The sequence below is a fragment of the Trichosurus vulpecula genome, chromosome 3, assembly GCF_011100635.1.
Source record: "Trichosurus vulpecula isolate mTriVul1 chromosome 3, mTriVul1.pri, whole genome shotgun sequence".
In the NCBI taxonomy this organism is placed as follows: domain Eukaryota; kingdom Metazoa; phylum Chordata; class Mammalia; order Diprotodontia; family Phalangeridae; genus Trichosurus; species Trichosurus vulpecula.
In genome coordinates this window covers 429837395-429860848 of record NC_050575.1, presented here as the reverse complement: position 1 = coordinate 429860848, position 23454 = coordinate 429837395, and the positions used below count along the sequence as shown (strand labels likewise).

General features: G+C 42.4%; 1 protein-coding gene across 1 annotated transcript in view; it reads left to right on the top strand.

The window, feature by feature from the left end:
* Positions 1 to 23454, top strand: part of ADAM7 (ADAM metallopeptidase domain 7) — a 120432-nt gene that overhangs the window by 52437 nt on the left and 44541 nt on the right. The window contains exon 21 of the mRNA XM_036750131.1: positions 17084 to 17267. Within this exon, the coding sequence (XP_036606026.1) occupies positions 17084 to 17267 (184 nt within the window). The remainder of the gene's footprint in view (positions 1 to 17083; positions 17268 to 23454) is intronic.

The following is a 23454-nucleotide window of genomic DNA, read 5'->3' as shown; positions in this document are numbered from 1 at the left end:
AATTGCAATTCAACATGGTATAAATGTAAAATCTTAAATGGGTTCAAAAAATCAATGTCCCAAATAAAAGATGAGGTAAGCATGGCCAGACAGCAGTTCATCTATGGTTATTTCAAGCTGAGTATTAGTCAACCACTCCAAAAATAAATACCATATTACCCCTCATTAAGAGAGGCAAATGTCTGAAATAAGGAGTACTTTACCTTACCCTAATCAGACCACACTTGAAATACTCTATTGAGTTACTAGTGATATATTTCAAGCAGGAAAATGAAAAATTGCAGAGGATCCTGAAAATCAAAAAGAAAGTCATGAATGCATGTCATTTGAGAATAGTTTAAATGAACCCTGGAAGTTTAGGCAAGCAAAGAGAGGATTTAGGGGACATTGTTGCCAATTTTCAAGGATAATAACATTCATATAGTGCTCTGAAGATTGGCAAAGCACTTTAGCTATGTAAATTCAATCAATCCTCACAGCATTCAAAGTAGGTGCTATTAAAATCTTCATGTTATAGATGAAGAAATTGAAGCACAGAAAGGTTAAGAGATTTGCCCAGGGTCACACAGCTATGCAGGATTTGGATTCAGGTCTTGGCCATATTCTATCCACTAATGGACTTTTGTATGGGAGAAATATTAAATTTCTTCTCCTTGGTCACAGACAGCTGATCACAAAACTACAATTAGAAGATGGAGGAAAGCAGATTGAGATTTGACATATGAATGATCTTCCTAACAAGTAAAGCTGTCCCAAAACGGAATTGACTACTTTGTAAAGCAATGGGTTCTCCTTTACCAGAGGAATTTAAACAAAAGTGACATGGACAATGTTGGGGAACCTTACCCTTAACCCTTGCCCCTAACCCTTAACCCCTAACCCTTACCCAAGCCTGAACAGAAGACAATGGGCCAGGGGTTTCATCTTAGATTGGAAGTCTGATCTAGTAGAGTAGAGTAGCAATTCCCAAAATGAGGAGAATGTTATTCCTGTCTTCAATCAGTCCAGTCCTTGGGAGATTGGACAAGGAAATGGGACAGGGAGAAAAAAGCTGGGATCTCCTTAATTTTAATAATTGGTCGTTAATATGAGGAGAAATAATAATTTCTCTAATGACTCTGAGATGCTGTAACTCGATGACTTTCCACCACTGAGGTTTCTTTCCCCTGGCCTAGATATAGCTTGTTCCTTCAACCAATTATTATACAGCATTTATTCCTGACCTTTCTCCATTTGGTCTGCATTTTAGGAGCATTTTTCTTTACCCAACATAGTCCTTTTGCCTATAATTCCTCTTAAAACCTGGAGTCAGAATTATTCAGAGATCTCCTGATGTCTGCTTTGATAAAGAGACAGCCCTTGCCATTTATTGACAGACTTTTGAGATACTTAAGCATTTGGAATGCAAGCATTAATAATGGTGATCTTCTGAGACTATGGCTTTACCATTCCCTCCTGACTTATCACGTATACAGTGTAAACTTGCCTGGAACTCATTTGCCCTACTTTTAAGAAAATGTATTAGTATCTAAATATGTCATCCCTCTACAGGAAAGGCATTGCTTGTGAGTGAAAAACAGAGAGGGAGAAAAGGAAGCAGTTTCATAGACTAGCAAATGCATCATTTCAATTTGACAGAATGTGTTGTTCCATACACACATTTCCCAACTTCTCCAGTCATGGGATGTCGGTGTATTTTCTCCTCTCTGCTTTGGGGACAAGTTTGGTTATAATTAGTCGATATTCAGCTTATTTATTTTTGTTATTTCCATTTTGACTGTGTGTAATATTTTCCTGTTTTAGCCTTCTTCACAGCATCAACTCATATTTTCTCATGCCTCTCTTTAGTCTTCATATTCATTTCACTGTTTCTTATAACACCATAATGTTCCATTAGATCGATGTGCCAGTTTGTTTAGCCATTCCCCAAGCAATGGTTGTATACTTTGCTTCTAGCTATTTGCTAGTAGAACAAAGTACTACTATGAGTATTTTTGTGAGTAATACCTTTCCTTCCATCTTTGCTCAACCTAGGGGCATATACCTAGCAATGGGATATCTGAGGCATTTTAGATGATTTTTTGTCATATTTTCTAATTTCTTACTGGAATAAATGTGACAATTTTACAATTCCACCAATAATGTAGCGGTTTATGTATTTTTTTTCATAACCCCTCTGATATCAACTCTTTCTACCTTTTGCCATTGTTGCCAATCTGCACGGTGTGAGATGAAACTTCAGAACTGTTTTGATTGGCATTTTTATGACCAATAGTCATTTATAACAGTCTTTCATATATAGTTGTTAATAGTTTGTGATTCCTGTTTCAAAGAATATTTCTTATGCCCCTTGACCTCTACCTATTTGCCTAATTCCTCGCGGAAGTTACACACACAGACACAGACACAGACACAGACACACACAAACACACACACACACGTACATGTACATATACACAGGCAGCTAGGTGGTGCAGTGGATAGAGTGCTGGATCTGGAGTCAGAAATACTCATGTTTCTGAGCTCAAATCTGGTCTCAGATACTTACTAGCTGTGTGACCCTGAGCAAGGCACTTAACCCTATTAGCCTCAGTTTCTTCATTTGTAAAATGAACTGGAGAAGGAAATGGCAAACCATTCCAGTAGCTTTGTCAAGAAAAACCCAAATGGAGTCACAAATCATCAGACATGACTGAAAATAAAGTCAACAACACACTTATATACATATATGTATTTATATGTATGTGTATATATCTTACTATTCTTCTATCTTCTTCCCCTTTTGAATCTCTTTGTTTAAAAATATCATTGCTATTTGTAAACATGTAGTAAAAGGAAGTATGTATGTAAGACAGGGCAAATAAACTAATTCAATTAGAGGAAAATGACTCTTTTCTTCTGTGAGTTTTCTTTACTATTCATCAGCTTACATTTTTTTTGGTGGGGGGGGGTGTTTAGGGTTAAGTGACTTGCCCAGGGTCATACAGCTAACAAGCATCTGAGGTCAGATTTGAGCTCGGGTCCTTCTGACTCCAGGGCTGGTACTCTGTCCACTGTACCATTTAGCTGCTGCTCCACTTACTTCTGAATCCTATAGAAAGTGTGTCTGATTTGATAGTGCCTTGAACACAATAGGAACTTAGAGGTGGTTGAATGGATGACTGAGTTCATATTAAGTGTTCAATAAATATTTGATTGATTGATAGATAGGATCACTTAATGATCATATAACTATACTGAACCCAAAGGATAAGGCACTGATTCCATAGTGTACGGAAATTCATGAAAAGGAGGCAGAAAGCCTTCCCTTGGGTGAAATGACGGGGCTCTGTCTTAGAAAGCACTGTCTCATATGGACCCAAGCATCTGGCTAGATAGTGGAAGGCCTCCCAGGGTGACCACATCATCTCCAAAATAGCAGACATCCATTGAGAGGGGCCGGCTCCAATCCTAGATAATAATTCAAGGATTATAAAATCGATGATGTAGAGCTGGAATGGACCTTGAGGTCACCCAGTCCAGCTCCCTTATTTTACAGGAGACTAAGGCCCAGGAAGAGCAAATGATATACTCAAGGTCACCAAGGCAGTAACCTCAGAGGCAGATTTCAAACCAAGGTACTCCGACTTCAGGACCGAGGGTTATTCCAGTATAACACCATGTTCTTCGAAAGAGGCAAGGGAGAGGAATGCACATTTATGTAGTACCTCCTATGTGCCAGGCACTATGCTAAGTGCTTTTTTACAAATATTACCTCATTTGATCTTCACAACAACCCTAGGAGGTAGGTGTTATTATTACCTCCCATTTTAGAGTTGAGGAAACTGAGGCAAATATAGATTAAGTGAGTTGCCCAGGGTCTCACAACTAGTGAGTGTCTGAGGTCAGTAAAGTCTGACACTAGGTCCAGTGCTCTATCCACTGCATAACCAGCTTCTCAAAACTAGATTTTCCTTTCCTCCCACCATTAGAATACTGCAGGCATTGGCCAATCCACTGAAGGTTCCTGAGCATGAGTGACATCAGTGAAATAATATTTTAGGAAGATGAACCTGGAGGTAGGGGCAGGGAGGGAAAAGGAACTGGAAGAGAGGAGGCAGTTGAAATAATCTACAGTATTGATAATGTGTGAAGGAAGTAATAGGGAAAAAAAAATAATCAATTTAGCTTGACTCAATTCAAACTAATGTAATTTAACTCAATGCATATATAAATGGCCCACTTTGTTCCAGGAGCTGTCCTAGGTCCGAGGCATTCAAAGACACAATAACAGAAGCCCTCAGTGGTTCCCCAATGCCTGTAGAATAAAATCCAAGAGCCAGGGTACAGAGGAAAAATGAATGGATATGGAGGCAGAACACCCAGGTGTGATTCTTACCTCTGTCACCTAAACCCTGTGTGACCTTAGCCTCAATTTTCTCATCTGTAAAATGAGTAGATGGAATGACATGCCCCTGACCCTATGATTACTGAATCTTAGCCTAGCCCTCTGCAATCTCAACTTAGCCTTTGTTTTCCAACCTGAACTTTCTACTCTTATTAAATTGGTCTACTCAGCATACCTCAAACAAAACAAAACATCAGAATCAAGACAACTAGGTAAAAGAAAAACATTCTCCTCAAACTTTTGCTAACTACATTATAGTTAAGTCATTTGCAGTCCTGTCTGACTCTTCATGACCCCATTGTTTTCTTGGCAATACCGGAGTGATTTGCCATGTTTTTCTTCAGTTCATTTTACAGATAAGGAAACTGAGGCAAACAGGACTAGGTGACTTGCCCAGGCTCACACAGCTAATGAGTGTCAGAGGCCAGATTTGAACTCAGTAAGATGAGCCTTCCTGACTCCACTCCTGGTGCTCTATGCAATGTGATGCCACCCAGGGGTCCCTGCGAGGTCCTCTAGAGCAGGGATTATTTTTTAAAGTTAATTTATTTATTTTAGTTTTCAATATTCACTTCCATAAGTTTTAAATTTTCTTTCCCTCCCTCCCCTGCCCCCTCCCCAAGATGGCATACAATCTGATTTAGGCTCTACATATACATTCCTGTTAAACATATTTCCCCATTATTCGTGTTGTACAGAAGAATTACAGCAAATGGAAGGAACTAGAAGAAACAAAAACAAAACAAAATAAAACAAAACAAGAAGAAAAGAGTCTGCTTCACTGGAGTGTGGATTGTTGTTGCCACTCCGTGCACCATGGTGCCACCTAGCTGCCCCTAACTCCATGAACTCCATTATGCCTATCACTGACTCCACCAGATTGATAGAAAGAGTACAGCTCAAAAGATGGATGCAAAAACATTGTCCCAGAGCCTCTGAGTGAAAGCCCATCTTTGACAAAAGAGTATAGGTAATAGCTGATGTGGCCATTTAGAGGTGAAAAGGCTGCCAGAATCTAACCAAACTTTGCATCTTACAGTTGAAGAAAATGAGGTTCAAGAAATTTACCTTCCTTCCACAAGGTCGTCTGGGTAGGAAGTTTCAGAGCCACAATTTGGATTCTTCAGATTCTAAATCCAGCATTGTCCTGCATTGTAAAGTCTTAGGTAATTGGGCGTGCTGAGAGGCTAAGACTTGCCCAGGTTCATGCAGCCGAGATGTGCTGGAGACCAGCCTTCTGTCCAGGTCTGCCTGACACTGTGGCTGCTGTTTCTCTCCCCTAGGCGACATATTCTCCCCAGTTGATTCAAATGACTGTATTAAATAATACAACGGTGGTGGTGGTGATGTGGAGGGAGGGAACATCACTACTGCCTGAGCAGCCAATGGAAAGCCAAGTGTTTCTGATTCTAAATCCAGGTATACTGGTCCTGACTTTGTCCCTCCATGCAAGATAAATCCTGATACCCATCAACCTCCTGGAGCTGCTTGGAGGACAGACAGAATCATCATGCAGTAGCACCTCCTAGTGGATGGTGGCAAATTAGTGCTAAGGCCATACCCTGGAGCCTTGTTTACATATGGCAATATTGCAGGCCCTCTCCTCACGTGGCCCCTATGAAGTGCCCTCCATCAGTCTCTGGTATTAGATAAAGCTAACATGTACTGTTCTCGGGCCTCAAATACAGTATCACTTAAGGTCAAAGGATCATAAATTTAGAGATGGGTGGTCAATACCCTCTCATTTTACTGAGGAATGAGCTGAAGCTCAGGGAAGAGAAGTGACTAGGCCAAGGTCACACTAGGTGTGGTTTTCAGTCTAGATATTCCTGATTCTAAGTCCAGCACTCTGTCCACTAAAGGAAAGTTCCCACTCACTTTCAAGGAACTAAGCCAGGGAGAAACATTGGATCCTAGACCGAGGGCAGGAAGGAAGGAGCTTTGCAGACAGAAGCCCTAGAGGAAAGTTCATTGTTATTACCATCATTGGAGCCACAAATAGAACCCATGACCACAAGCTGTGCCCATGGAAATGGGTACGGAAGGCACCATCAATTTGGAGTTGGGCTGGTAAATGCCCCCAGTAGGAAAGAGACACAGAGAGTGGGTAGTGAGGGGAAAAATAAAATAAAATAACTGGATCTGCAGATAGAGGGGAAGAGTTCACCCCTACCTTGGATATTTATCGCTAGTCCCTTAACCTCCCCCAACCTCAGTTTCCTCAACTATGAAATGGACCCTAGGGCATCTAAAATCTCTTCTGAATTTGGATCTCCATTCTTTTGAGCCTCAGGACACTGGCTCCTGTGGTTGTCTATCTCATGCCTCATCATAAGGCTGCTCCTGCATCGATGGACCCCAACCCCTGAACCTTCCCTTCCCCATCCCAGGAATCTGGCTATTTACCAGCTTCCTAGTTTGAATAATTATTCTTGACAACTGCGTGCTTACTTCAGTTGCTTCTTCATATTGGGCACCCCAAAAGCTTAAGTTCTTAGGGACTGGGAAGGTAGTAGGAACACTTACAAGATGAATGTAGGTACTTTGGTGGAGAGGTATGAAGGAGGGCTAGGGACCTCCATCCTAACCTTGCCCCCCAAGCCCTCAAAACAGGAGAACCATAGCCTTGCAATAGTGCTTTAAGATTTGCCCAACATTTCATAAATATTATTTCATTCAGTCCTCAAAACAACCCTGGAATGTTGTTATAATAAATTATAATAAAATTATCTTTTACAGATGAGAAAACTGAGGCAAATTGAGGTTAAGTGACTTGTTCAGGGTCACACAGCTGGTAAACCTCTGAGGCCAAATTTGCACACAAGTCTTCTTGACTCCAGGTCTATCCACCATATCACCTGGCTTCCTCTAGGTTAAATCTGGAAAAGACTGGAAAGAATCTAGTTCTACTCATCAAAGTATGATGGTATAATGGAGGTAGTCTTGTACTTACAGTCAGGCAGATCTGTTTTCAAATTCTGCCTCAGCTATTGAACTGACTATATGACCCTGGGAAAGTCATGGAAAGTTTCCTACCTCAGTTTTCAGATCTGTAAAATAGGGATAATAATAACACCTACTTCATAGGGTTGCTGTAAAGCACAAATGACAATATACATAAATCTTATAAGCAAACCTTAAAGCACCATGTGTATGTTATTGCTGTGGTTACTCAATGTTACTACTTAGTCTCCTTGGGCCTCCTGTCTCCTCTTCTCTAAAATGAGATGCTTGTCCTAGCTTCCTAGTATGAAGTCCTGAGTACTCAGGACTTAGATGGCCTCCAAAGTCCTTCTCAGCTCTAAATCTGTGATCTTTTATTTGACAAGGGAGGTAACTGAGGCCACAGAGAAAAGGGACCTCCCCAAGGTCATGAAGGAAGGTCCACTTAAGTCTTCCCGATTTTAAGCCTCAATGGTGATGGAACCACATGGAAAAGATGCATATGACGTAGGAGCTGGAAAGAACCCCTTCACTTTATACAGAAAGAAACAGAGGTCAAGAGTTAGTGTCAGAGAAAGGGTGTGAGCCCAAGTTTGCTGACTCCATCCTGCCTGACTCTTTTGTGTTCTTCTGAAGGGTCCAAATAGACCTTTCTTCAGAGTCATCAGTTCTTCTGGGGCAGGGGCCTCATTCTCTGAATTCATGATGGGCAGATGCTGAGGGAGAAGACTCCCAGGCCTTCAAGCTGAATTCCATACTCCAGTTCACCCTGCCCCACCTCCTCCATAAAGTTGGAAAAGCCAGGATGGACACAGAAGAAAAATAAAGGACCCCATGGCTTAGGACTGAAGGGCTCCCTCACTCCCCTGTATGTCCTGCCTGAAGTTCACCTTCCATTTCCTCCAGGTAGAAATGCTCAGAATTCCTAGGCCTGGAGAAGCATTTCTCTGCTACACTGGGTAGGTCAGCCAGGGCCCTGGAGATCTCCTTCTTAGCCTACAAGAAGCCCATTGTATTTCCAGCCTGATCCACACACACTATTGGGGTCCTCCCTAATGATAGCGAAGCTTGGTTCTCTCTCTCCACTCTGGACTTGTCTCTTCTAAAGAGTCTCCAGAAGCAAAATAATATTCGGTTGCCAGGCAGGTATATGGGAGGGAAATATGCTCAAAGATGGCACCTGAAGACTCATGTTGGTATTAGGAGATTGCCTTAATGTGTCAGGCTTCCCTTCCTGAACTTTAACCAATCTGGAAGTCAGGTACCGAGACCCTGGATTTCACCCACCCAATCCCCAAAGTGAAGCTCCTTCCCCACTTTGACCCCATGTAGCAGTACTGTGGCTAGCAGCTACTGTGGCTGCGTAAGACCAACAACAACCAGCACACAGGTTCTTTGATCTGCTTTACTAAAGAAAGTAATTGTAAAGGGTTAACAATCTCAGTTTAATCAAACATACGTATACTTATATCATTCACTTAGTTCAGGGGGGAAAAATCAACCCTCTGAACTTCAAGGCAAACACAAACAGAAATTACAAAAATCAATGGACAGACTTTGTCTAAGCAAACCACAATTCGTAGTTACCAGAGAAGAACCAATGCATCTGAGTTAGCAAAGCTGGGGTGCAGTTGAGGCTTGCCCAGAGTCTCCTTCATGAGTGTGTCCCAAAAGTCAAATGCCAACCTTGGATCTTATAAACCAGTCTCAGGCCCTGGGGCACTTAATTACCTCTGTGCTGAGAAGCACTCAAAGAACAGTGAAAAATTCCATTTAGGGTGTGGGAAAATTAATCCCTAGTACCACCACATACAAGTCAATGAATGACTCCTGATTGTCTTAGTGCTAAGAAAAATTCCAAGACAAGATCCCACTTTATCTGCCCCAATCAAACAAAGGCCAGAATTGTTAAAGAAACTTAAGAGAAGAACAGCAAAAAGTACCACCTTAATTACTATTACACCCCACCCCCTACTTTCCCATCACTAACTGGTCTCCATTCCCTCCCACATCCAAGCTCCATCTTTGCACTAGGCTTTTCCCTACTCTTCCTCCTTAGAAGAAAGAAACTGCTCAGATGCCCTTTTATTTTCTGTGCCCTGGGACAAATTTGTCAATTTATGGACTTCAATCCAGCAATAGAATAAACTTTTATTAATCATTTATTATGTTCCAAGCACAGCGTTAGGCTTTGGATATGCTATGATAAGAATGAAACTCACTGTCCTTGAGCATCTTAAATTTTATTAGGAAAAAAAACGTATAATCCCCACTTTGGTGCAAAACCCCAGTTGCCACAACCGGTTATGGTGTTGATGACCTTGACTACTTGGTCATGCTCCCACATCACATTCTATCTTTTTGTCTTCTCACTGGCTGTCCCTCATGCCTGGAATGAGCTCCCTCCCCACCTCTGCTTCTCAGTTTCCCCACCTTCCTTCAAGACTCAGTTCAAACTCCAGAGAGCCTTTAATGCTGGACCCCAGATGTTAATGCTTGCTCCTCTGAGCATGCCTTCCATCTATTCTGTATACATCTTCTTGTTGTTTTTGAATCATTTTCAGCCATGTCTGAATCTCTGTGACCCTGCATGGGGTTTTCTCAGCAAAGACACTTGAGTGGCTTGCCATTTCCTTCTCCACCTCATTTTACAGATGAGGGGACTGAGGCGAAAGGAGTTAAGTGACTTCTCCAAGGTCGCACAGCTAAAAAGTGTCTGAGGCTGAATTTGAACTTCCTGGCTCCAGTCCGGGGACTCTGTGCACTATGGTGCCCCCAGCTGCCTCATATGCCTTGTAGGTACGGTTATTTAAATGTTATCTGCCCCAATCCAATGGGTGCTCCAACAAAGGGGGCCAGGGACTATTCTCAGGTTTCTTTCTTTCCCCTGCACTTCACTCAAAGTGCCTGAAAAAATATACTAAATACCTAATAAATATGTATTTCCTGATTGGTACTATTATTAATATTATTTTGTTATTATATTTTTGTCTTTCATGCAGCTTTTCTGCCCTAGCATCCCAGCCATTCAAGACTGGAAGCAGTATTGACACCACTGAGCCCGATGATGTCTGTCACAAAACGCAGTCCTAGGAGAAGTGATTTCCCAAAGGTCACATTGCAAATCCACAACAGCATGAGGGCTGAAATCCAGCTTCCTGGCTCCCAGTCCTAGCCACGATCTGTTACTCTATAGAAAGAAATACTGGGCTATAGTGATGAATATGCTGATTTACAGCCATAGGAGGCAGGTTCAAATCCTGATTCTGCCACATCCTCATCTGTATGACCTTGGGCAAGTCAATTGACTTCTCTCTCTGGGTCTCCATTTTTTTTAACCTGTAAAATGAAGGAACTCATCTAACCAGAGGATCTTAACCTGGGTTGTGTGGTAGATTTTAGGGAGGGAAATCTGTGAACTTGGATGGGGAAAATGCATTCTTATTTCTACTGATTTTGGTATTTCTTTGTACTTCTGTGTATTGCTATTTAATTATTTAGAAACATCCTTCTGAGAAGGCAGTCATAGGTTTTGCGACACTGCCAAAGGTATTCACGATATAGAAAAGGTTAAGGACCTCCAGTTGGACTCTGAGTTCATTCCTAGGTTTCTATTTCCTGGACTTGTATGACACCCCCTTATTTCACAGCTGAGAACACTGAGGCCCAGAAATATTTAGTGACTTGCCCAGGCTCATATTGCTGGTATCACTAAGTATCTCTGGGGCTCAGTCTTCCCAGCTGTGAAACAAGGGGGTTAGAATTCATGGACTCTGAGTTTCCTTTCACTTTGAAATCTTTGCCCTTAAAATGAAAGAGGGGCAGCTAGGTGGTACGGTGCTTAAAGCACCAGGCCTAGAGTCTGGCCTGAGTTCAAAAATAGCCTCAGATGCATACTAGCTCTGTGACCCTGGGTGAGTCACTTAACCTTGTTTGCCTCAGTTTACTCATCTGTAAAATGAGCTGGAGAATGAAATGGCAAACCACTCCAGTATTTCTGCCAAGAAAACCCCAAATGAGCTGACTTAGAGTTGAATATGACTTTAGTCAACTGAACAACAACAAAATAATGAAAAAGAAAAGATTCTTTACTGAAAAAAACACTCTAGCCTGACACTTAGTCATGTGAGGAAGCCAAATACCTTAATTTTAAAAGTTGAAGGACAGGTGAGATTCCATGGCAAAGATTGTTGTTAGCTTGGTGAGTGGGTGCTGTATTCATAGGCCCTGCATCTGAAGTCTCATTGTAGTAAGTCTCACGGCCACTAGATGGCAGCCCAGATAACCAAATCTACTGTGAGCTCTCCATTGATCTGCTACCAGGCTGGGGCCGGCTTTTGCATTCTCTACAAGGGCTTCTTGATCCTGGTTTCCATTGGGCTTCATTAGATGAGAATTCATTGTCCTTGGGACCTCAAGACTCCTGGCAAACTTTGGATGCAGTTGTCATGACTACACTAAGCTCCCTCCTCTCCATACACGCACCGGGTCAGCAGACCCCGCAGCCTAATGTCCTCCTACCCAGACAGCATCTCCCCTCCTTCCCCACCCCAGACAGCTCACGCCTGTCCTTCCCAGACAAACAGGCACCGGCTCCCTGATCGATAACGTCAGGGCCAAGCACAGCAGGGCTGACATCCTTTAAGTTGTGATGTGGCCATGCTAAACTGGGAGGTGGGGGTAGGGGGAGAGAATGCTGAGAAATCTCCTCTGTTTTTAGCTCTTAAAGCTGACAGAGTCACAGGAGGGACATCAAAGGTCATCGAATGCATATAAGTCTTCATTATAAGACAGAGAAAAGTGAAGCCCAGAGGGACCAAGTTCAAGGTCACACAGCGAGTACCTAAGTGGCAGTACCCAGATCTAGCTGACTTTCCATCCAACATTCTTTCCCACCCAGAGGGTCCTCTTTTTACTTACCTCAGTACCAAAAAGCTCCCAAATATCTTTGGCTGACCCACATTTTATTTTGTTTTTTTTCCAGACCAACTAATTAACAGATACATTTCCTCACAGAGAGACCATCAGACATCCAAAGCTGTTTCCTTTGTCCCAAGAGCAGCCTCATGGATAATAGATGTGATGAGAGGACAGGGGCACTTGCCACTCCAATGACTTGGAGGTCCTCTGTCGATAGTAATCAATCACTCCTCACCCAGTGGTGAGGGGGCATCGATTAGGTTCCTGGGCTTTTATTGGAAGCTTCCTGGAGGCTGATGTACCAAAAGTCACTCATCTCACTCCCAGCTCTTAGGAAACCCAAGAGCAGTTGTCTACAGAAGAAATGGAAGCAGATAACTAACAACTCTCCCCAGGAAAGTGTTCTAAATGACAAGGGCCTGTAATGGATATTGATTGATATAAAAGAGGGTGGGAGGGGAGATGTGTACTTTAAGCTCTCAGAAATGTCTTACACGAAGCAAGAGTCCTAGAGACCTGAATAGGAAAGGGTTAACTGAACTGACCAGAGGAATTGCCCTCCCTCTGGAAATGAACTTTCTAAAAGGAACAAGACAAGCCTTGATAAGTGAATCCAAATCTCTTCCTTTTGCTGAAGCATATGCAAGGGCTTTCTTGTGTAAATATCAATTCTGCAGATGGGAACTAGCACATAAATGAGATTCCCCAATGATGAGGGATATGCATTAAGACAGCCTGTGTCTCACTTCCAACTACCAGGTGACATGGGATCATGGAATATCCAGCTACAAGGGGCCTCAGACATTTCAGGATCATGGGAACCAAATCTGGACCTTGAAGAGAAGCCCAAGATTCTATAGTCTAACCCCAGCTTATCAAACCCCATCATTAGACAGATCAACAAGAATCACAACATTTCATCTGTTCATCCCACAAGAACTTACTAAGGGCCTCTGGGCACTGTTATAGGCACTGGATATGCTATGATTAAAAAAAAAGATGGTTTCTGCTCCCAAGAAGCTAACATATTGGGAAGAAAAATGTGGACACAGATAATGAAAGGCAAAACCTCATGCAAAAGAATTCTGTGGGGTTGTGGGAATCACCGACATCTGGACCAGTTTCAGAGCTGTTAGTGGTCATCTACTCCCACTTATCCCTGAACCAGAATCCACAATGACAAGGCTGTTCCAGAGAAGAAAGTGAGGCTGGTGACTTTGCACAGCCCACCCTCGCTTAAAGCCAATTCACTTGCAAGTCATGGCATCATCTTCCTGATGTCATGGTCCCCTTCAAAGAAGACTCCAGTGACATCACAAGGTGATATCTTGACGTCTGCATGAATTAGATTTGAATGAGCAAGAGTGGCAGAAAGGCCTCAGCTTCACTCTCTCTTCCAGGGGCAAGACCAAAGTCAGGCCAGCTGGAGATGGCTGACGATGTAGTGGATGACCCTGGTGTCTTTGATGTCTGACTGGGTTGGTAAGCAAAAGGGCTCTTAGCACTTAGTTCAACCAAGTGCCTTTGAAGAGTTTGGCTTTTGTTTCCTTTGAGTAATTCAGTGTATTTCATGGAGTCTTACTAGGTGCTAAGCCCCAGGCCCAAACCCCTATTAGGTGCTAAGCCGATGTGGGCATGAAGCTCCCAGGGTCCTAAGGGGAAGGCCTAGTTCACACATGAGTTTGAGTGACATGTCTGGGACAGAAGGGGCTTTTAGACCACATGGGTTTAAGTGGCCTCTTTGTGATGATTCTAGGTCACGTGGGTGACTCTCTGTGACGATTCTAGGTCACGTGTGACTCACCCCTGACCCCGAAAAAGATATAAAACCAGGGGCTGGCTTTCTATTCTTTGGAGCTCATACCCACAGCAGTGGTGGCACATGTGACTCTGGGCCAGCCCCTTTCATGAGCTCCCAGGCTGAACCTAGATGTTAGTATCTATTAATCTGTGTTTGGTCTGTCTGTTGATGTTTGTAATTTGTTTGTATTTGCTCTGAAGTTCAGGGTGCTGGTCTTTTCCCCTGAACTAAGTGAATGATATTTGTATGCTGAATTAAAGTAAACTTGTCAACCCCTTAACGTTGCTTTCCTTACTAAAGCAGATCAAAAGAACCTGTGCTTTTGCAGTGTGTTGGCAGCTTTCTGGGTGCTGGCTGTTGGTGGATCTTACAGACCCCAGGAGTTGCTGGCTGGATCGTTGAAACACTGACCAAACTCTAAGCATGCTAAACAGCCTTCATGGCCATGAGAACACATTGTTCTCATCTATCCATTCTACTGGGGAAAGTCCTCACATGATTGGGTAGAAATCCCCCTAACTCACGGATTCAAGGCTTGTTGGTTGCCCTCAACCTGGTTTAGCCCATCTGCCAAGACGGTTTACTGGGGTGTAGCCTCTGTGTGTGCTGCAGCTTCTTAGAGCCTCTTGGAAGAGCTGAGTGAATCAGGTGGACACCAAAGGTGAATGAGCAGCCCTTGTTGGGGCCTAAGAGGCCCAACAAGCCCTCCCACCAGAGGGACAATTTTTGTCTTTCTTTTTGCCTCTAGAGGTTATCACAATGTCTGTCACATGGTAAGAAATTAATAAATCCTTGTTCATTGATTGATTAATTGAGAAGGCTGGAGAAGGCTGCTTTTAATGTCTCACTAACTTGGTTTCTCCTCTAGCCTAGCTTGAGGTGCTTCTGGCTACCAAGATATGATGCATAATTCATACATTTGATTAACGTCCTCCTGAACACCCCATAGATCGCAACACCTGGAACACAGTAGGTGCATGATAAATGCTTGTTCTCTTCCCATCCCTGTCACGACCTTGGGCAAATCAACTTTCTGGCCCTAATCTCTAAAATGAGAAGAATAATAGCACCTGTATTCCAGAGTAGTTGGAGGCTCAAGTAAGATAATGCATCCAAAAAGCCTCTCTTATCTTGGAAGTGCTTGGAACTTAATAGGTGCTTAATAAATGCTTATGATCCTGGACTAATCACTGGCCCTAATCTGTAAAATGGGAATAATCATAGCAACTACCTCCCAAAAGTGTTGTGAGCATTGAATGGGATAATACATGAAATGGACTTTGTAAACCTTAAAGTACTATTAAAATGTTGTCTATCTATCTATCATCATTATCATTAATTACTCTTACTTCACATGACAGCTCTTGTAGACAGCTACCACGACCCACCTCCTCCCTTCACACTTCAGACTAAACAATCTTAGTTTCCCTGATGAGGAAACAGGCACAGAATGGCCACGGATCTAGCCCAAGGTCACACAGAACTAGTAAGGAGCAGAGTCATTATTCAAACCCAGGTCCTCACACTCCAGAAGCCAGGTGTTGAGACTTCAGGCAGAAGAAGAGCTGACTTCCCACCAATGATCACAATCTTCTGGCCCACCAGTGATGTTTGGAGAAGTTAGGGTAATATCTGCTACTTACAGCCTGTGTGACCTTGGGCAAGTCACTTGACCTGTATGGGCCTCAATTTCCACTTCTGGAAAATGAGGGAGGGTTGGACTGGATGACATCTAAGATCCCTTCCGTCTCTCTATTTATGACACAATGATACCATAGAAATAGAAATTGGAGTCTACAGAGACCAATTTATTGAAAGACCCCAGACCATGACATGATGTCATCCAATGCCTCCTGGGTCCATGGAATCTCAGATTTGGAAGAGACTTCAGGGGCTTCCTAATCTAACCCTCTCATTTTACAGATGAGGAAAATAAATGTTGTTCAACCGACATTCGAAGTCCCAGAGTCAGTAAGCATGAAAGGAGGGATTTGAACCCAGATCATTTGTGTACAGAGCCAGGCTTCTTTCCACTGTGGCACCCCACCTCTCTTCCAAGACAAGCTTGGTCATTAGAATCCCACAGCTTTCTGATTGGGACTTCTGACATTTCCAGGAGTATTGTCTTAGTCACTGTGTATATTGTCTGTCCATGGCTGAATGCATCCATCGCATCTGTTCAGACACATCCCTCCCATGCCTTTCTGAATTCTTCAGAGCCCCAGTTCCTTTTTACGCAGTGATAATCCAGCAATAAATGCACCATCATTTTTTAGCTATTCTTTAGTAATTGGTGATCTACTTGGTTTCCATTCGTTGCTACTGTAAATAATACCTGCTTGGCATATTTTGCTCTGTATGGGCTTTGCTTTCTGTCTTTGACCCCCTTGCAACAATGTATCTTACAGTGTTTCTCCCAGTCTTTGAAGTGAAATGATGAGAGCAAAGATGAAGAAGAAATTAAAAAATCTAAAACACCACCATTCCATCCACAGTGGGCCAGAGAGAGAAATCTTGTGACTCCCGGGGAGAAAATGAAGCTTTCTGTTACTTCAGGTGTTTAAAATCCTTCACAACCTTCACCCAAAGGACTCTGTTGTCTCTCATTGCCAACATCAGCTCCCTGATATAAAAGTTCCAATTAAGGAGAGAAGCAGCCTCAGTTACCAGAGTGACAGGCTGGGATTCATAGAAGTTGGGTTTTTGTCTCAATTTCAAAGCCTTAAATGGCACCGGGAAGGCCACTTCCTTCCCCCTCGCCTTCACCTTCAAAGGTGCCAAAGATTAAGCTGATCGCACTTGCTGAAAGCTCGCAGCCGCCTTGGAGAATGGCATTTTAAAAGTACACGATATTATTGCTGGCAACAGTGTTGGGGAGGCTGAGAAGGAAAGAGGGGAGGGGGAGATAAATAATCTTCTAAGTACCGCAATGAGCAAATTGGATGACTGGGCAATGAAACCGCACCGATGCCGTTTAGCTGAGAAGTAAATCAATCCTGTGGGCTTTGGTTAATGCTGGCCTGATGATTTAGCACCCGCTGGAGCTAAAAGCATCGAGGGCCGGACATTGCGTGATTCACCATTCGGCCTGTGGAAATGAATTATGGGCCGGATGTATAAGCGAGGGCGAGCATGCCATGGGCTCCTCTTGGCCCCATCAGCTGAGAAAGCAGCCCAGAGACTCGGAGAATCCAGAGAGGGGACACGTGAAAATGGGTACGATCCCTCATTACCCACATCTGAAAACTACAGAATCTGGATTGCTGCTTTTTTTTTTTTTTAATAGCTAGTTCCTCCCAAGATATGTAGCAGAGACTCAATGCATTTGGCAGTAGAAAGCTTTGGCTTTGAATTTCATCTGAAACATTAATTAGCTGTGTGGCCTTGGGTCATTTTACCCGGTTTACTTCATTCTCCTAACCTAGTAAGGTGGACCAGATAGCCTTATGATCCTGGACTGCCAGCTTTAAATCTATGACTATGGGAAAGACGTCAATGGAATTCTTTGGAAATTTGTCAAATCTCATGAGACCAGAGAAAAACTACATCAGTGGGTTCTTTTTGTTGTGGGCCACTTTGCAGACTGGTGAAATCTATGGATTTCTCCTTGGAATAATATCTTTAATGCATAAAATATTTGGGTTATGAAAAAAGCCAATTATTTTAAAATAATTATATTAAAATAATATATAATTAAGAAATATGTATTTATATATAAATATCCAAAATTATGTGTAAAAGAAATGAAATACTATGATATGTAATTAAATTATACCTACATATGTATTTTTTTCTTTGTAAAATGTAAGCACAAACACTCTTCTCTCTTTTTTCTTTGGAGCCCCAGCACTTAACACAGAGCACAGCACAGATCACATTCTTGAAAATGGTTGTTGGATTCCATTGAATTGGAAACCTGCTAGGTGATGCTCGTATAGTCTGAGAATCTGCCCTGATCTGGGCCCTTGATCATCATACCTGGAGTCTGGATGTCGGGGTTCCAGCCTTGGCTCTGCCACCACCCAGCTCTGCCATTTAAGAGTCATTCTCTGAGCTCTAGGATGTTTCCTGTTTTTGTAAAATGATCTCTGAGGTGCTTTCCACAGCTAATATTCTATGGAGCTAATTATAGAGGTCTCCTAACCTAAATAAATCTCTAATTGGCAAATTTCCAGCACTATAGCAAATTATGGGGAAGAAAGAAAGATCTAGGCAGCTGGGAAGGGGATTTTGGGCTCGGGGGGAGGTAATTTTTCCTGAGAAACCTTCCTGGGAGTCTCTTCTGGGCTCCTCCTTAACCTATTACAGCCTCTCTTCTTGCTGTCCTTTCCTTTAGAATCCTCTTAAGGCTTCTAAAACTCTTAAGGCCTTTGGGAAAGGGAGCTCTATTGGCTGAACAGGCATTGGGGATGAAGTGAAGACAGATGTATAATCTGCCTCAAGCCTTTCCCCGTTTGAAAACAGGGGAGGCAGTGCAAATAGGGAAGGCAGTACAATGAGCAGCCATTGGGAACCAGAGTATCTGTGTTGGCATCACAGTGTCTGACTTGGGCAAGTGGCCCAAGAGAGAAGGCCAGATTTGAAGGCAGGAAGACCTTGGGTTCTAATCCTGCCTCAGACCTTACTGGCAGTGGGACCTAAAACAAGCTGGATAACCTTTCTGTACCTTAGTTTCTTATCTACAAAATAGATTACAATAGCACATATCTCCCAGGATCAGTGTGAGCACAAAGTCAGTTAACATGGCTAAAGCCTTTTGCAAACCTTAAAGCATTATGTAACTTCTTCTTCTTCTTCTTCTTCTTCTTCTTCTTCTTCTTCTTTTTCTTCTTCTTCTTCTTCTTCTTCTTCTTCTTCTTCTTCTTCTTCTTCTTCTTCTTCTTCTTCTTCTTCTTCTTCTCCTCCCCCTCCTCCTCCTTCTGCTTCTTCTCCTTCTCCTTCTCCTCCTCCTCCTCTTCCTCCTCCTCCTCTTTCTCCTCATCCTCCTCATCTTCCTCCCCCTTCTCCCCTCCTGCCCCTCCTCATCCTCTTCCCTTCCTCCTCCTTCCTTCTCTAGTTCCTTTTATTAGCTATTCCCCTTGTCTGGCATGCACTCCCTTTTTGCCTCCATCTCTCAGAATTTCTAGTGACCTTAAAAACTCAGTTCATTTGTCATCTTCTACATGAAACCTTTCCTTGTCTCTACATTGCTAGTGACTTCTACCTGGGAGACTGTAGGGAAATGTTTAAAAATGGAACCTCTGTTTTTTTTTTTCCTTTTTACTATGCATGACACATTTTAAAGTATAATCTGCTTTATTAAAATTTTCTCCATCACCTTTATAAAATCTAGACAAGCAATACATCAATCTCTCAGCCCCTGATTTGTAGCATTTGCCAATGTCTGAGTGTAAATCTTCAAGCGGAAAAATTTAACAATCAGGCCTTATGAGCTCACTGAAGCTGGCTCTGGCATATTCCTGTTTTCACCTTGTAGCACCTTGTAGCTACTTTGCATATGCCCCCAATGTACATGTTAGGTCCTGTGATAGGCAGGAGACTCACTGAAATCAAAAACTCTTTCGGTCTGGTCTTTGTATCCCCACTGTCTAGGACAGGGGTGGAGAACCTGTGGCCTCTACTTATTAAAAGGATTTGCTCTGTAAAGTTTAGATTCAAAGGGCCACATTTGAGGACCCAGCAGGCCACTTGTGGCCTCAAAGCCACAGGTTCTCCACCCAGGTCTAGGACAATGCCTAACACATAATAGGTACTCAATAAATGCTGACTGATTGACTTGCATAAGTTAGAGATTGTCTGTACGTGGACCAAGCATTGGGTTCTCAGGGAAGGAGAAAGCATATGTTAAACAGAATATTTTTGCTTTAGTCTCCATTATGAACACAATAGTCTAGGCCTTCTGGCATTTTAATTATTCCTCATATACAACACTATCTCCCATCTCCTGGGCTTTGCACCAGCTGTCCTCCAGGCCTGGAATGAAGTGTCACCTTACCTCTGGCTATGCCTCTTGGAATCCCTAGTCCCCTTCAAAGTTCAGCTCAATTAGCACTTCTGTAGGGTGCCTTTCCTGACCCCACCCACCCCAGCTATTAGAGCCTATACTCCTCCCCAATTATCTTGTCCAATATTCTTCATCTGTGTCTGTGGTATCCCTAGACTAGAATGTGAATTCCTGGAAGGCAGAGAGTGTTTTCTCTTCTTTTATTCTCTTTTCTTCTTGCTCTTCCTTTCCTTTCTTTTTTTATGTTCCTTTTTCTCATCTTTTTTTGCCTTCCTTCTTCCCTTCCTCCTTCTTATTCTTCTTTCCTCCTATATTTCCTTCCTTTCTTCCTCCTATCCTTCCTTCCTTTCTTCCTCCTTTCTCCGCTCACTCTATCCCTTCCTTTCTCACTTCCTCTTTCCCTTCTTTCCTTCCTCACTCCCTCCTTTCCTTCCTTCCTTCCTTCCTTCCTTCCTTCCTTCCTTCCTTCCTTCCTTCTTTCCTTCCTTCCTCCCTTCCTATCTCCTTTCTCTCTCCCTATCTCCCTTCCTTCTTTCCTTCCTTTCTTTCCTTCTTGCCTTTTCCCGAGTACCTAGGCCATAATAAGCACTTTAGTAAATGCATACTGATGGATCACTTGATTAAACAGTAAATCTCAAAAAGACAGAGGGTTTCCTATAACTTTTGGTAATGCTCACTATTTTTTTTCATTGCCACGTAGAACCTTAAAGTTTGCAAAGTTCTTTGCATACAGTATCATGCTGTATTCCGTGTCTCTCTAGCCAAAATGTGAGCTACTCAGTCATGGTGTCCATGCCCTTGACTTTGGAGATTGGGTGTGGTGAAGAGGAAAGAGCAGCAATCCAGTGCCACAATTGAGAACCTGACAACCTCATCCAAACCACTTCCTTTCTTAGACTTTCAGTTTTCTTCATCAATGGGTTAAGGATCAACAAACAGTGACAAGGTTGTGTTAAGAAAAGTACTTTTTGAGACTTAATGTAGCATGGAAATGTGAATTATTACCGTTATCCCCCAGCATCAATCTGGGCACAAGCTTGCTTTGACAGTTAAGAAATAACTACAAAGAACTATAATAAAGGAGCCCGCCAAAGAAACCTGTGATTGGGGTTGGGGGAAGGTGGGCTAGTCAGCTCACATGCAAAAGGGGTAGCCAGAGATTGGCTTTTGTACTAAACTGGCGTCATTTCAATATTGAGAGCATGTTGATTAGAAATCTTAGAATGAACTTTGGAAGGACATTGACAAGAATTCCACAGGATGGGTAAGAATTGGTTGCAGTCTGCATCATTGGAACAAACATCTCCACTGATTGGAATATTGGAGTATTTCCAAATTACTGAGCAGAACACTTAGCACATAAAGGGCATCCAATAAATACTTGTTAAATAAAAGACTGATTGGTAAGGCTCTTGGAGACTAGCCTGGAAAATTGATCAATTTCAAAATTCAAAGTTAAGGGAAAAAATTCAAACCACATCAATGGCATTAATTAATTCAATGTCAAACTGGCTGCAGCATTAGTGAAGAGCTTTAGCAACTCTGCCTGTTTCAATCAACCCAATTTTGTTCCATCACCATCCATGCATATGAGAGATTATGAAATTCTAGGGGGTAAGGGTTGTGAAACTCAACCCTGAAATTCAAGGAAGATTCTCATCTCTCTTTGGTCAGCTTCATTCTCATTATCAAAGCTTGCATTAATCAAGGATCAACAATAATCATGATTATAATGAGCATCATATAAGGAGACAGGACTATATGATCTCTAAGGCCTCTCTGACTCTGGTAGTCTATGTTCCTAATGTCTCCATAGCTCTGACATTCTGTATTGGAAAGTCCCTTTCACCTGTGACATTTCATGTTTTATCCTAATAGTCTGTCTTCCAACATCCCTTCCAACTCTGACTTTCCATGTTCTACTCTCTAAGGCCTTTCCCAGCTCTTCTATTCCGTGTTCTAAGATCCTTTCTATTTCCCACATTCTCTTCTACTTTGACATTCTAATTTCTAAGACCCTTTCCAGCTGTGACATTCAATTCATGTTTGACCTGGAAACTATCATTGCCTTTGAGCTCAATAGCTATACATCAGCTGACCAGTAATACACTGATCATTGTCAAGGTAAAGTAGAGGTTGATACCAATGCCTGGCACGCAGTAGGCATTTAGCAAATGCACATTTAATTGAATTCAAAAGAATCATCAAGAGATTTGAAACCCAACAGGATTGTCTTCTGGGATCTTTCACAATGTTTCAATCCTTTCAGAATTACTAAAAAGGATGGACAACATATTTAAGTGAAAGCTTCTGTTTTTCTTCCAATCCCCATGTACTATTCTCATCCCCTCATCTGAAAGCCACTGAATTTACTCTGAACAGTAGCAGATATATAAGGGAACAAGACTGATGAAGAGAAATACAATTTCCCACCAAAAGATACTTAAAAATAAAAATAGGTTTAAACTCCCATCGTTGACTGTGTCCAGAGTCATCGTCAGAGTCCAGCAAGAACTAGCCTGAAATGGACAGTTTGCCCATCCCAAGGAGATAACAATGTTAGTACTAAAAAAATAAATCTCACAGATATTCCATCAGCCTACAAGTATTCCCCTTGCCCTCCTCCTCCAACCCCATCATTATGGCTACATACTGCCTTCTAATTCTTTTCCCCCCTCAAGGTTGTCCTTGATATCCATTTCAATATGATCTCACCTGGATGAAAATGTTCAGAAAAATACCACACTGTTCCTGAAAGACTCTTGGTGCCCAATACAGACTACTGAGACCCTTTCTATATTCAATATTTTAAGAAGGATATGGACGCTGAGAGGTTGCATGGAAAAAGAACTGGCCGCGAACCACAAACCTGGGCTCAAGTCTTGACTTTGACCCATACTGACTGTGTGACCATGGACAAGTCTCTTAACCTTCCAGTGCTCCCTAGGAAACTCTCTAAGACTCGAAGATGAAAGTGATAACTTGAATTGATGGAAGGAGCTTCCTCATCTGGAATTTCCCTATATTATTTAAATCACAGAACCAGTCCCTACCCTAACACCTAATGACAACCTGGGATTTAGGGAGAGGCAGGGGATAGAGGTTGAGCCTCAGAGTCATAACAACCTCCAGGACTGGCTGAAACATCATCATCACCACCACCACCACCACATGATTAGTATTTATGTGGCACTTTGATGTTTTCTGAAGCACTTCATAAACATTATCTCATTTTATTCTTACAGCAACATTGTCATTCTACATATGGGGACTATGCGGCAGGCAGTGATTAAATGGCTTCCCCAGTATCACATAGATAAGGGTTGGAGCCTGGATTTGAACTTGGGTCTTCCTCATCCCGGGTGCAGTCCTCTGTCCACTCCTAGTTGCTGGCCATAT